The sequence below is a fragment of the Castor canadensis genome, chromosome X (genome assembly GCF_047511655.1).
Source record: "Castor canadensis chromosome X, mCasCan1.hap1v2, whole genome shotgun sequence".
NCBI classification, from domain to species: Eukaryota; Metazoa; Chordata; class Mammalia; order Rodentia; family Castoridae; genus Castor; species Castor canadensis.
In genome coordinates this window covers 105,256,313-105,271,453 of record NC_133405.1, presented here as the reverse complement: position 1 = coordinate 105,271,453, position 15,141 = coordinate 105,256,313, and the positions used below count along the sequence as shown (strand labels likewise).

The 15,141-nt window shown below is 36.3% G+C and overlaps 1 protein-coding gene across 5 annotated transcripts in view; it reads left to right on the top strand.

The window, feature by feature from the left end:
• Usp9x (ubiquitin specific peptidase 9 X-linked) overlaps positions 1-15,141 on the top strand; it is a 96,982-nt gene that overhangs the window by 73,352 nt on the left and 8,489 nt on the right. For all 5 annotated transcript variants that reach the window (XM_074062245.1, XM_074062242.1, XM_074062244.1 and 2 more), the window contains exons 29-38: positions 82-228; positions 995-1,217; positions 2,778-2,998; positions 5,203-5,393; positions 7,912-8,085; positions 9,576-9,717; positions 10,279-11,032; positions 11,527-11,650; positions 12,223-12,448; positions 13,843-13,972. In XM_074062245.1, coding sequence (XP_073918346.1) covers positions 82-228; positions 995-1,217; positions 2,778-2,998; positions 5,203-5,393; positions 7,912-8,085; positions 9,576-9,717; positions 10,279-11,032; positions 11,527-11,650; positions 12,223-12,448; positions 13,843-13,972 — 2,332 coding nt within the window. The remainder of the gene's footprint in view (positions 1-81; positions 229-994; positions 1,218-2,777; positions 2,999-5,202; positions 5,394-7,911; positions 8,086-9,575; positions 9,718-10,278; positions 11,033-11,526; positions 11,651-12,222; positions 12,449-13,842; positions 13,973-15,141) is intronic.

Genomic DNA, 15,141 nt, shown 5'->3' with positions numbered 1-15,141 from the left:
CTCTGTCTTGATCTAGATTCTCTTTCCTATTTACCTCCCTTTAAGAAGTTAGTCATTTAATTTTTTTTTTTTTTTTTGAAGGATGATGTTAAAAGAACAGGTGAAACAGATGTAGAAGAGACAATCTTGGAAGGCCATCTTGGGGTAACAAAAGAGTTACTGGCCTTTCAGACTCCTGAGAAAAAGTTTCATATTGGTTGTGAAAAAGGAGGTGCTAATCTCATTAAAGTAAGTTCAGTGTTCTTGGCTAAACTAGATATCATATCCTTGTAAATGCTTATCATGAGGGCTGGCAGAGTGGCTCAACTGGTAAGAGTGCCTGCCTAGCAAACTCAGGGCCCTGAGTTTAATCCCCAGCACCATCAAAAAAAGGTAAGTTTATTATTAAATCCCACTAGCATTATTATGTCTTTGTACTATCTTGACTTTTTTACTTTAAAATCCATTTTAAAATGGCTTTGTGCCTTACATTATTCAAGAACTGGATAAGTGATACTTAATTTTTCTCTTTAGAAAATCTAGGGGCAAGGGGATGTAGCTCAGTGGGTACAGCACAGCACTTGGCTAGCATGCACAAGGCCCTGGGTTTGACCCACCAGCACTGCAAAAAAAAAAAGTACATTATTTATTTCATCGACTATTTAAATAAGAAAAAATAAGAGAAGCTTCTGTTTTATGACTGCATCATTTATTGAATGAGTTTCTTGTATGTGGTAGCTCAATCATTTTAGTATGTTTGTACTCAAAATTAGTTTAAGTACTACACTCAGTTCTATCTTAATACTTAAAATTTTTTTAACATGGGAAGTTGGGTATGTTTAATTGTAATAGCGTTTTGAAGTGGGATTTTTAGTTAGAAAATTCAAGTAAGTTTTCTAAGATGTAATCAAATCTATAATTCTGATAAGTAATCTTAATTATTTTCCTACAGGTCATTTCTTTCTTTTCCTAATTCTGTCATTGCTAATCTATAATCCTTTGTTCAACTCTTCAGGAATTAATCGACGATTTCATCTTTCCTGCATCCAACGTTTACCTTCAGTACATGAGAAATGGAGAGCTCCCAGCTGAACAGGCTATCCCAGTCTGTAGTTCACCAGCTACAATTAATGCTGGTTTTGAGTTACTTGTAGCATTAGCTGTTGGCTGTGTGAGGAATCTCAAACAGATAGTAGATTCTTTGACTGAAATGTATTACATTGGCACAGCAATAACTAGTAAGTATTTTAAAATGTAATTGTGATGATTGATAATTTCACGTGTCAAATTCTGCTTGCTGGTTTTTCTTTTAGTAAACATCCTCAGGGTCATGTTATTTCTTTTGGCTACTAGCTTAATGTTTTTAATAAGTGGATGTATAGTTAAACATCATCATAAGCAGAGATCCTTATAGAAAATTTTCAAGTGTTTCTAAATGTCATCTTTCAACTCTGAAATAAGGAGCCTGGAGATGTGGCTCAAGTGGTAAAGTACTTGCTTAGCCAAGTACCCCAACATTGGGGTTCTAAGAAAATCTGGATGGTTTTGAAAAGAAGAATGTAAGAAGATACTGTTTTAGTGCATTTTATTTATGATGTCTGTTAATACCAACATCAAGCCCATGAAAACAGGTTGCAGGCTCCAGATCTTAAGAAACAACAGCTGACAAAGTGGCTCAAGTGGTAGAGGGCCTACCTAGCAAGTATGAGGCCCTAAATTCAAGCCCGGTACCACAAACACACACACACTCAAAAATATAAAATAACCAAAAGCAAAAATAAATACAACTGGAGGCTTTCATTTTAAGAAAACCATAGTTCTTCTACAGTAGCTAAGAATATAACTGAGATTCCCACCACTGCCAAAAGGAAAAAAAGAAATTCATTGTAGTAAATCTTTGAAAACATATTATTTTTATGTTGTGTTTCAGAATATAAAGTTTTTAAATAGCATCTTGAATGTTTCTGATTAAATAGACTGGTAAAAATTAGACTTTCAGAAATTCTGTCATATATAGAATGAGGTTTCTAAGTAGTATATTTGTATGACAAAAATTTCAAGTGCCAAAGAGAGTATACACTAAAAAGTATGTTTCTGCCCATCCAGTCCCCTTTGATGGCTATTAACAATCAGTTCATATCTTTCCTCCCAGCTTTTCTGTATATGTAAAATAAGTTTTGTTTAACTTTTCAGCCAGATTGGAATATGGTACAATGGTTTTTACTTTGTTTTCCACTTAGTATGTCTCTGTCATTGTTCCTTAAATATTTACCTAATTCCATTTACTGGTTGTATACCTTTCAGTTCAGTCATGTATTTAACTGGTCCACTAGAAAATGATGGCATTTACGGTGTTTCCAGGTTAATACTAGCTGGAGGGAGGTGAGATGTATATTGATGTACAATTCTCACAAAACATTCAAATCCACTACCTGGTTTACTTCTCAAAATAGCACTGTGGATATAGGCAAAGCAAGCGTTACTTTTATTCTATTTGCTTGGAGGAAACACAAACTCACCTTAAGGTGAAAAAAGGAATTGGTGAGTACCAGAACCAGGACATGAACCCAGGTGGTTTTGGGATTATTTAAAACTGAGCAAAAATATAAACAGTTAAGAAAGTTAATAATGACTAAACAGTAAAGATAAAATCAAAGATATATTGAGGTAGAAATGCCAAATGAGAGCACTACCTCAAGGTGGCTATAGGAGTGGTAGAATTATTGTTTGTCAGCTTAATAAAGCATGAAAGGACAAAATGATTGTATTCTTGCTGCAATACTCTTTCCTTCTCCCAGCTTGTGAAGCACTTACTGAGTGGGAATATCTGCCACCTGTTGGACCCCGCCCACCGAAAGGATTTGTGGGGCTGAAAAATGCTGGTGCTACTTGTTACATGAATTCCGTGATTCAGCAACTCTACATGATTCCCTCCATCAGGAATGGTATTCTTGCAATTGAAGGCACAGGTAGTGATGTAGATGATGACATGTCCGGGGATGAGAAGCAAGACAATGAGGTATGTTTTAGTTACTTCTGTTTTCTGTGTTTGAAGTTCTGATACCAGATAGCATTCTCTCTTAAGAGAACACAGTTGCCCCTCAGTATCACCAGGAGACTGGTCCAGACCCCACCCCATACCCCCAAAATACCAAACTGTGTGGGTGCTCAAGTCCCAAGTATAAAAAAAAAGTAGTATTTGTATAGAATCTACACACATCTTCCCCTATACTTTAAATCATGTCTATGTTAATTCCAATACATTGTAAATTGTTGATTTTTTTTTGTTAAGAGAATAATGGCAAGAAAAAAAACGTACATATTCAGTACAGAATATTTTTATTCTCCAGTATTTTCTACCTGGGGTTGAATCTGTAGATGCAGTGTCAGTGGATATAAAGGGTTGACTGTATTGTACTTTTTCATCCGACTTGTTAAAATATGTTTGGAAGTAGGGATGGACTCACCTTGCTGGATTTCAAATAGTTCGTGAGACACCCCCCCCACCCCCCAATCTCCAAAACAACTAGAACAAAATGGACTCGAAGTGTGGCTCAAGCAGTAGAGCACCTGTTCTGCAAATGCAAAGCCCTGAGTTCAAACCCCAGTCCCACCAAAAAAAAACAAAAAGGCTTCATGGGGATTGGGTACATCCATACCTGGTTAATAATCACTGGTCTGAGAGAGAAAATTGGAATTCAAATTCTAGTTCTATCTCTCACCATAAGTAAATACAGCTAATTATACTGGTTAGAAATAAATGAAGAGGCAGGACATGTAGCTCAGTGGTACTATCTATTGTGTATAAGTCCCTGTGTTCCATCTACAGCACTACTAAAATAAAAACATAAAAAAGAAAAAAATGAGGCACACAAAATACGGCATCCTACCTTTGCTCCCATGGTACCTCTGTTTTATGTTTTATGTTTTTTGTTTTGTTTGAATGGGACTGGGGTTTGAAATCAGGGGTTCCTCCTTCAAAAGAAAGCATGCTTCTGCTTGAACCACACCTCCAGTCCATTTTGCTCTGGTTGTTTTGAAGATGGGGGTCTCACAAACTGCCCTAACTGGGCTGGAACCTCAATGCTCCTGTTGTCATCCTCCCAAATAGCTAGACTCACAGGCATGAACCCCACTCTTGCCATACCTCTATTCTGTGTTGTCTAGCACTCAACTACACTGTAGGATTGGGGCGGGTGATGGGATGTGCTTTGATTTTGCTTGTTTTTATTTTCCTTCCCTGAACTTTAAGTTTCTCTTGGGCAGAGACTGGATATTGTCTGTTTCTATTTCAAAAGTCTCAAACAGGCCAGATGCTGGTGGCTCACGCCTGTAATCCTAGCTATTCAGGAGGCAGGGATCAGGAGGATCGCAGTTCAAAGCCAGCCTTGATAAATAGTTCATGAGACCCTATCTCAAGAAAATCCTTCACAATAAAAAGGGCTGGTGGAGTGGTTCAAGGTGTGTAAGCCAAAACTGAGTTCAAACCCAGTACCAAAAAAAGGTTTCAGAATTCAGAACATACAGAAAGATGTTCAGTTAGCTGTAAACAAAATTCTCTGTAGCTGTCATACAATCATGACCACTAACAATTCTTTTCTTCATGTTACATCTTCTACCACTACTACTTGCTTCATTTTGTTTTGTTTTATTAGCCAGGATGTTGCTATGTTGCCCAGGCTGACCTTTAATTCCTGGGCTCAAGCAGTCCTCCTGCCTCAGCTTTCCAAGTAACTGGGAACATACTCTCTGTAGCACCCAGGTCTGTTTTTTTTCAAGGTGGTAAAATACACATAATTTACCATCTTAACAATTTTAAATGTATCGTTAAAATGATATTAACTGTATTCATGTAACCATATACCTCCAGAACTATTTTCATCTTGCAAAACTAAAACTCTGTACCCATTGAACAGCTTCTTATTCCTACCCACCCCACCCCACCCCTGACAGCCACCATTCTGTCTCTGAATTTGACTACTGTAAGTGCCTCATATAAGTAAGTGGAATCAAAGTATTTGCCTATTATGTTTTCTTTTTGGGACAGGGTTCTCTATATATCCCAGGCTGGCCTTGAATCATGATCCTCCTGCCCTCAGCCTCCCAAGTACTAGGATTATAGGCATTGAGCCACCATGCCTGGCTTTGGCATAATGTCATCAAGGTTCGATCATGTTCTAACACATGTTAAATTAGCTCATTAATGAGTTTTTTGGCTTCTAGAGCAATGTCGATCCCAGAGATGATGTATTTGGATATCCTCAACAATTTGAAGACAAACCAGCATTAAGTAAAACAGAAGATAGGAAGGAGTACAATATTGGTGTCCTAAGACACCTTCAGGTCATCTTCGGTCATTTAGCTGCTTCTCGACTACAATACTATGTACCCAGAGGATTTTGGAAACAGTTCAGGTAAACTAAAGACATCTTTATATTCAGTATTTAAGTAATAGTAATATTGTGTCTTTAGATGTTTTTTATTGTCCCCATAGGACTCAGAAACTCATAGTAAGGACGGGCAACATTCTTTTTTCTCCTTTCCTTTTCTGTTAATTGTTTTAATTAGCACATAAAAATTGAACATATTCATGGGATACTATATGATGCTAGCATTCTTTAGTCTAAAAATGTTACTTTGTTATAGAAATGTCTGATAAACACAAATAGAATAGTATGAACCCTTATATGCTGATCATCCAACTTGAACAGTTGTCAACGTACAACCAGTCTTGTTTAATGTATATTCCTACCTATTTTCTACATTATTTTGGAGCAAATCCCAGATACATAATTTCACTTACAGATACTTCAGTATGTAACACCAATGTCTTTTTTAAAAAACTTCCTGAATATCAAATATGATCAGTGTGTGAAATTACCCAATTATCTCAAATGATTTTCCATATACCACAATTGGTTAATAATTTTTTTTATGGTGGTACTGGGGTTTGAACTCAGACTTCATGCTTGCTAGACAAGTACTCTATCACTTGAGCCACTCTGCCAGCTTAATAAGGACTCTTGAGTCTTTGTTTAGTCTCTTTTTGTCCCCTTAACAATTATTTATTGGCAGTTGCACCTTGTAAGTTTTCTCATAGTTTGGATTTTGTTGATGGGATCCCTGCGGAATGTATATCCTATTTTCCTCAGTTCCCTGCTTCTGGTATAAGTGCTTAGTGTTGGTGCTTTTAGAAACATGGCACTTCATCCCTGCATACTTTCAGCATGTATGTTCTAAAAATAAGGCAGTTTTCCCTACTTACATATAATTACCATACCCAAGAAATTTGGCATTAAATTAATAATCTTTAATCACCAGTATATATTTCCTCAAAGGGATCATCATAGCTTTTGGGCGGGGGGGGGGGTCTTGCAATCTGGTATCCAGGAAAGAATCACACTAGTTTTGTTACTTCCTTATTTTCCTTTAATCTAAAATCATCCCCTTGTCTTGCGATTTGTTTTGTTTTGTTTTGCTTTTTGTGACACTGGGGTTTGAGCTCAGGGCCTCATGCTTGCTAAGCAGGCGCTCTACCACTTGAGCCCTGCACCAGCTCCATTTTGTGTGGGTATTTCCGAAATAGGGTCTCGTGAACTATTTGCCTGGGCTGACTTTGAACTGCCATCCTTCTGATCTCTACCTCTCAAGTAGCTGGGATTACAGGTGTGAGCCACCAGTGCCTGACTACCTTGTGACTTTCGTGGCAATGAAATTTTTTGACGCATCCAGGCCAGTTGTCTTACGGAATGTCTTTTTTTCCATTTGTGTGATTGTTCCTCATGATTAGATTCAGATTAAACTTTTGAGGAAGGAGAACCAAAAAGTACATTAATGATGCCATCAGCTTTCTCATTGCATTTGAGGGGTACATGGTATTCATTTGTTGAATTGCTCATGATATGACTGATTCCTTGTTTTCTTAGATCTCTCCATTGTAAAGAATAACTTTACAATGGATAGCTTTTTTTTTTCTTTTTTGTGGTACAGGGTTTTAAACTCAGGGCTTCACTGTATCGTATGAGCCACACCTCCAGTCCACCTTTACTCTTCTATAAGTTAACTGTGTACATGTTTGAAAGTATGGGGAGTCAGCTTTAGTTTGAGAGTAAAAAGAATAGACTGGTGTCATTTCTAATAAATGAAATTGGTTTCACAAATAATGATATTGATATATCTGATTTTAAACTTAATGCATAAAAACTATTTGTGTAAAATATGATTAAGATGAGATCATTTGCCACATAGAAGAATTTATCAAAAGGCTATTCTTCTGGCATAGTCAAAATTCATCTGTTGACTCTTTTGGTCAAAGTGAATATGCTTGCATTCTCTTTGTTAGTTACAAAGTCAGATGTCACTGATAGTTTCCAGCAGTGCCTGAACTTTAGCAGTTCCAGTTCTCATTTCGTAGCACACAAAAGTGATTGTTTTCTCACGATTGATTTGCCTAACTTAAGTCCTCAGATTACCCAAAAGAGATTTAATACTACAAGAAGTCAAACCTTTTCTCACTTTGGAAAATCAGTTTAATGAAGGGTAAATAGGTTCTTTTTACTGTTTGTAATCCAAAATTTAGACAGAATAAAAGTAAAATACAATATCTGTATGAGAGATCCACCACCTCATTTTAATAGCATCTTCGTCTGGATTCAAAATGCACATATGTGTCATATTACCTGAAGGAATCACCCTTATTGGAGCCAAACTGTCTAATCAACCACACCAATAGTTTCATGGCAGTTCTTTGCCATTGGACTACCACTTTTACAATGAGCATCACTCTCTCCACTGCACTCTTTTTTCTCCCTAATTCCTCATGTAATTGTTTCTATATACTGTCTTTGTAGTTATGTTGCTTCCCCCCCCCCAAAAAAAATATAACACATAATTGTTATGAGTGTTACATGTTTTATTCCATTCATTCCTTAGGCTTTGGGGTGAGCCTGTTAATCTTCGTGAACAACATGATGCTTTGGAGTTTTTTAATTCATTGGTAGATAGTTTAGATGAAGCTTTAAAAGCCTTAGGACATCCAGCTATGCTAAGTAAAGTCTTAGGAGGGTCCTTCGCTGATCAGAAGATTTGCCAAGGCTGTCCACATAGGTAAGTGCTAATTACATAGCAAAAATGCATACTGTGTTCGCATACTAACCAAAATAAAATTCTTACATGCAAAGGTAGAGTGTGCTAATGTTTATTAAATACCTAAAACACACCTGACTACTGTGGTATGTTTTTTGGGTTTTGTCAATTTTTTTCTTTTACTCTGCTTAATTTCTTACTAGTTCATACTCTTTAAATTCTTTTAAGAGTATGAAATAAGATGGCATTTTGCATAGCTAGAGGTGTTAATTAAAATTTACCCTTTATCTTACTAACCTAATGTTGTAAATACATCATTTAGTAAGTGACAGGCTTGAAGTAGTATTTCCTATTCAAATTAAATACTTTCAGAACAGTGTCAGTTATTAAGTTATGCGTGCATACAAAACAGCAAGAATTGAGAAAAGAAAACTTTTAACTTAAAAAGAAAATTGTTTGATTTAAGGATGTCTAAATCAGTTCATCACTGATAAACACATTTATGCCTATCACATCAAAGTTTTACTTTCTGTGACTTAACACATTTATCAATTAATGGTTGGTTTGCAATTCCATTTCATCAAGTTATCATAGTAAGATGGTATTTTGTACAGGCCAAACTGTATTAAATAGTTTTTCAAATTATTTGGAAAGATTTGTTTTCTTTGCCAAGTGAAAATTTTTAAAAGAACATAATCTTAAAGTCAGATCCTTAATACCTGATAAACAACTAAACTAGTCTTATTTTTCTTTCATACCTTAAAGATCCCAAGTCTATTACAGGGCTTTGTTTACCTAGAATAGCAGTCAACAAACTGCAGAGTAGGGATTAAATCCAGTCTATTGCCTTTTTACATGTTTCTGTGGTTTTATTATAATGAACATGTTCATTCAGTTATATATTGGCTAGTTGCTTTTACTACAATGACAGAATTGAGCAGTTACCCAGAGACCATTATTACTGTCTAAACTACAGTTGAAACAGCATGGTAGACTATGAAGAGCTTAAGCTGTGTATCGAGGCAGACCTAGCTTCCAAACACCATTTGAGGTCTGGAGGCATGGCTCAAGCAGTAGAGCACCTGCTTTGCAAGTACCAAGCCCTGAGTTCAAACCCCAGTGCCGCAAAAAATAAATAAAAACTTCAGTACTTACCTGGCTGGGTGATACCATGATTATGAAGATGATGAGCTTATCCATTGCATACCAGAGGTGCTGACCCTGGTGATTTCCCCTGGTTAAAAAATAATACCACCATTTCACCTAGTTATCTTGACCACATTAACCTTTCTGAACCTGTTTTCCTGAAGTTATGATGGTGATAGTTCTCCAGCAAATTTGTCATGAAGGCAAAGAACCTAGTATACACAGTGTATAAGCAACTAATACAGTGACCAATACAGAATAAATAACCAATAAATTCTAGCTACCAGTATTGGTAACATTCTATGAGTATTCATAGATAAATATTGAGAAAAGGAGTAAATTCCTTTTGATCATTTCTTAATTAGGTACGAATGTGAAGAATCTTTTACGACTCTGAATGTAGACATTAGAAATCACCAAAATCTTCTGGATTCTTTGGAACAGTATGTCAAAGGAGACTTATTAGAAGGAGCAAATGCATATCATTGTGAAAAATGCAATAAAAAGGTATGGATTGTCCACTTTTTAAAAAAAGTTATTCTGACATTTAATGGATTTTGAAGAATTTGGTTGTTTTCGGGGGGGGGGGGGCGGGGGAACTCCTAATCCTCATCTTTAAGGTTTGGTATTACCTCCTTGACTAGGTTATAAGGATCAAATATGGTACTACTTGTGCAGCTTTCAGAATAGTACCCACCATTTAATTGCCCAATAAATAGTAGCTACTGTACTTAACTGTATTCCTTCAGTTTGCCCACAGCAATAACCTTCATTAGAGGAACAATAAACATCAAGTAAGTAATAATGACTACATAGCAGTGACATTGTTGAAACCAGGCAACAAGTAATATCTGTATCCCTGATTTTTGTCATTTCCATATTAATTATTATAGTTAACATTTAAATCAACTGTGAAAAATTACCTTGATTACTTACATTCATTACAGTTAGCAATTCAAGTAAGACTTAAGAGAACTTTATAGTATTTAAAAGATTTCTTGGATTTTTTTTTTCCTCGTTCACTTTTTTGAAGTGGAGTATATCCAGTAACAACTTCTGTTTATTTAGGTTGATACTGTAAAGCGCTTGCTAATTAAAAAATTACCTCCTGTTCTTGCGATCCAACTAAAACGATTCGACTATGACTGGGAAAGAGAATGTGCAATCAAGTTCAATGATTATTTTGAATTTCCTCGTGAACTGGACATGGAACCTTACACAGTTGCAGGTGTTGCTAAGTTGGAAAGAGATAATGTAAACCAAGAAAGTCAGTTGATACAACAGAATGAGCAGTCTGAAAGTGATATAGCAGGAAGCACAAAATACAGACTTGTTGGTGTACTTGTACACAGTGGTCAAGCAAGTGGGGGACATTATTATTCTTACATCATTCAAAGGAATGGTGGAGATGGTGAGAGAAATCGCTGGTATAAATTTGATGATGGAGATGTAACAGAATGTAAAATGGATGACGACGAAGAAATGAAAAATCAGTGTTTTGGTGGAGAGTACATGGGAGAAGTGTTTGATCACATGATGAAGCGCATGTCATACAGGCGCCAGAAAAGGTGGTGGAATGCTTATATACTTTTTTATGAACGAATGGATACAATAGACCAAGATGAAGAGCTGATAAGATACATATCAGAGCTTGCTATCACTACAAGACCCCATCAGATTATTATGCCGTCAGCCATTGAGAGAAGTGTACGGAAACAGAATGTACAGTTCATGCATAACCGAATGCAGTACAGTTTGGAGTATTTTCAGTTTATGAAAAAACTACTTACATGTAATGGGGTTTATTTAAACCCTCCTCCGGGTAAGTGTCAAGAGTTTGGGGCATGGCTCAAGTAGTATATCACTTGCCTAGCATGTATGAGGCCCTGAGTTCAACCCCCAGTACTGCCAAAAAAAAAAAAAAGTTTAGCTTCTTAGTAATAAAGAATAATACATACTTGTAGAATTTTTTCAGCAGGCATCAACACATTTTAAGTTCATAAAATTAACATTTTTACTTTCGGTGGGTCTAAATTTTTACTTTTAAAGTCACATTTAAGTTAACTTTTTACCTTTTAGCAGTATGTATTGACTTACTATTTGAAGGCAGGAGCTTTTGATGTAACAATTTGTTTTTGACTCGAACATTAGTTTGAAACATAATGAGCTGCTAAAATCAGAAATAAAGACTATTTCATAAGTAGCCTGAGGAAGGTGTTTTTTGTTTTTGTCTTTTTAAGAAATTTAGGACTTCTTGAAATATAAGCTTGTTTGAAAATGTGATTTTTTTTTTTTTAATCTGCCTTTTCTTTATAGGGCAAGATCACCTGTTGCCTGAAGCAGAAGAAATTACTATGATTAGTATTCAACTTGCTGCTCGGTTTCTCTTTACTACAGGATTTCACACAAAGAAAATAGTCCGTGGCTCTGCCAGTGATTGGTACATAGTGATGGATTTTCATTCCTATTATACTAACATTAAGGGTTCTTTGTAGCAGTGGTAGCAGTACAGTATAATTCAGAAGCTGTATTGTGCTTCTGTTAACATTGTATCCTATCTTTGACATCCCTATATAAAAGACTAAAGAATGAGATTGAAAAGTCCAAGCTATTTAATTGAGAAATTATTAGGTTTTAAATTCCTAGGTTAAATTTTACCATAGATTCAAAGGATAAAAATTTTAAATGGTCTTCTTAAGTTTCTAACTGTAAAAGTATGGAAGCCATTAGAAAACCTTATAAAACAAAACAGTTTTTACTCATCCAGAAGTAAGATGTTCAGGGAAAAAGAACAATTTGATAATGGATTTTTAGAGGCTGATAGAGCTTTTACCTATTCTATAACTCAGAATAGACCAAGTCATAATATTAATTTTAGTACTATAAGCAGCCACTGCTGCTTCTCTCTCTGGCAGTAAAAGGTCTTTCTTTTTGGTTCATAGGGATCTATCCCTTTACTTAAGTAAAGAAGTTACTGAATTGATAGTCATAAGTTTTGTTTGTTTGTTTTAGGTATGATGCATTGTGTATTCTCCTTCGTCACAGCAAGAATGTACGTTTTTGGTTTGCTCATAATGTCCTTTTTAATGTTTCAAATCGCTTCTCTGAATACCTTTTGGAATGTCCTAGTGCAGAAGTAAGGGGTGCATTTGCAAAACTTATTGTTTTTATTGCACATTTTTCCTTGCAAGATGGGCCATGTCCTTCACCCTTTGCATCTCCTGGACCTTCTAGTCAGGTAATTGCACACTTTTCTTTTTAATGATTAATGCTTATCAAAAATAGTGTTTTCTGGAACTCAAAGTCACAAACTTGTATAAAACTCTTTGATATGTTTGCCTTTATCACTCACACAAACACACACACACACTAGTATCTGTGAATTGCATTAAAATTACTGCATGGCAATGAATAGTGATTATTGGCTGTTTAAAAACATAAGTGAATTTTCCCTACTCAGTTATATGCAGTAACTTAAATTGTAAACTTACTGTTGAAAATACATTTTTTTGCCGGGTGCCAGTGGCTCACACCTATAATCCTAGCTGCTCATGAGGTAGAGATCAGGAGGATCCCAGTTCAAAGCCAACCCAAGCAAATAATTTATGAGACCCTACTGGGGCAGGGGTGGGGAAGGAGGGCAGACCTTCACAAAAAAGGGCTGGTGGAGAACCTCAAGATACAGGCCCTGAGTTAAGCCCCAGTACCACACACAAAAAATACACATTTTCTTAATCGCGAAGGTTTTTTTAATGGATATGTTTGTTCTTAATTACAACTGTGTGAAGGGTTTTTAATGAAATCTGAAGCCCAGCTTGATGGTTCACAGCTATAATCCCAACACTCAGACTGAGGCAGTATTACAAAGTTCAAGGCCAGCCTGGGCTACATACCAAGACCCTGTCTCAAAAAAACAAACAGGCAAAACAATGAAGTCTGCCTCAGACTTCAACAAGACAACCAGTTTTGTTCTTTTGTTTTTTCTTTATTAGGATATATTCATTGTATTGAGGGGGGGATTCATAGTTACATTGCCCCCATCGTCTCTTCCCCTCAACCCCTTCCCTGCCCCACATAAAGCAATTGCAAGAGGTTTCTTAGTTCTGTTTCATACAGGTGTATGAAATCCATCTACCATATACTGTCACCTTAATCTCCTTCATTGACCTTCTCCTTTCCCACTAATACCCCCCCATAAACTGTACCTGTTTTTCCTTAATAATATTTAAGCTGATGTTCAAAGGGGTGTCTCAACATATGCCCCCTGTGGATATACTTTAATTTGGTCTATTCAACCCCTTCCATTACTCTCCTTAATCCTTTCCCTCCTACCCCCCATATTTCAACAGCTTTCAATACAAATCCTTATAGTCTCTACCTTCACATCTTATGTTATGTGATATTACTGATGCTCTGTTATTATTTTACTTTCCCTCTTTCCCTGAGTTCCATAGAGTAGTTCCACATCTGAGTTTGTATATGACCATGCAACCAGTTTTAATAGTTTGTGTAATCAGTCCTTAAGAAATTTGTGCTTGTATTCAGCGTATATATACATGTCACTTTTTTGTACTAATAGAATTATGCCTATACCTTGCTGGGGAGCAACAGCTAATATTTTATCCTTTACAGGCTTACGACAATTTAAGCTTGAGTGATCACTTACTAAGAGCAGTACTAAATCTCTTGAGGAGGGAAGTTTCAGAGCATGGACGTCATTTACAGCAGTATTTCAACTTGTTCGTGATGTATGCCAATTTAGGTAAGGATTTAGATTTTCATGTTAACATAAATGATGAAATTATTTAGATCAAGTGATGAAATATAACCTAAAGTAGAAACAGGCCAGGTGCCGGTGGCTCATGCCTATGATCCTAGCTACTCAGTAGGCAAAGATCAGGAGGATCACAGTTTGAAGCTAGCCCAGGCAAATAGTTTGAAAGACCCTATCTCAAAAATACCTAACGCAAAAATGGACTGGCAGAGTTCCTCAAGTGGTAGAGCGCCTGCCTAGCAAGCATTGAGGCCCTGAATTCAGACAAATAAAGTAGCAAGTTTTGTTTTTTTCCATAAAACCTATTGTGAATTTTATCTGAACACTGCGCTTTTCCCTGTGTACTTTATAGTTGTCTTATCTCTACAGTAGACACAAGTGAGAATCTGTGTGTCATTTATTTATTTTTTATTTATTTATTTAAAGCAGTGCTGCCAGATCTGTCTGCTGGTACTGGGAATTAAACCCAGTGTCTCGAACATAATAGGCAAGTGTTCTACCACTTTCATCCCCAAGTGCTGATCTGGCTGCTTTTGAACATACTCATTCTAGGCCCTGTCTCAAGCTGATTGACTCAATCCCAAAGTTAGTGCAAGGAATCTGTATTTTCCAAAAGCTGGTCTTGATATTCAAGTTTGAGTAGAGATCTTTAACAAGTTTTGTTGAAGTAAACTAAACTTAGAGATTATAAATACTCAAAAGTATTCACTCGGGGTGCTGAGAGTGTAGCCTCACATGTGAGGCTATGGATTTGATTCTCAGCACCACCAAAAAAAAAAAGAAGAAGAAGAAAAGTCAAGAATTCACTTAAGGCCTGGCACAGTAGCTCAAGTGGTAGTGCACCTGCCTAACAAATTCAAGGCCCTGAGTACTGCCCCCAACCCCAAAAATTCATGAAATTACTATTTGTTACCTTTGTATGACAGCTCTCCTCAAAGTAGACTGTTGTAACATCTGATCATTTCTTTTTAGTGATTAATAAAACTTTATCTAAAAATACCATCTTTAGCTTAGCTGTTATGTTTTGATAGCATTCAGATTTTTGCATTACTTTCCATTCAAAGTTAAGTTGTATGTCCCGTCATTTCAGGTTTTTTCTGTTTGAACTTACTAATACGGGCCTCCCTACACACACCTTTTTATTCCGCCAGTATCAC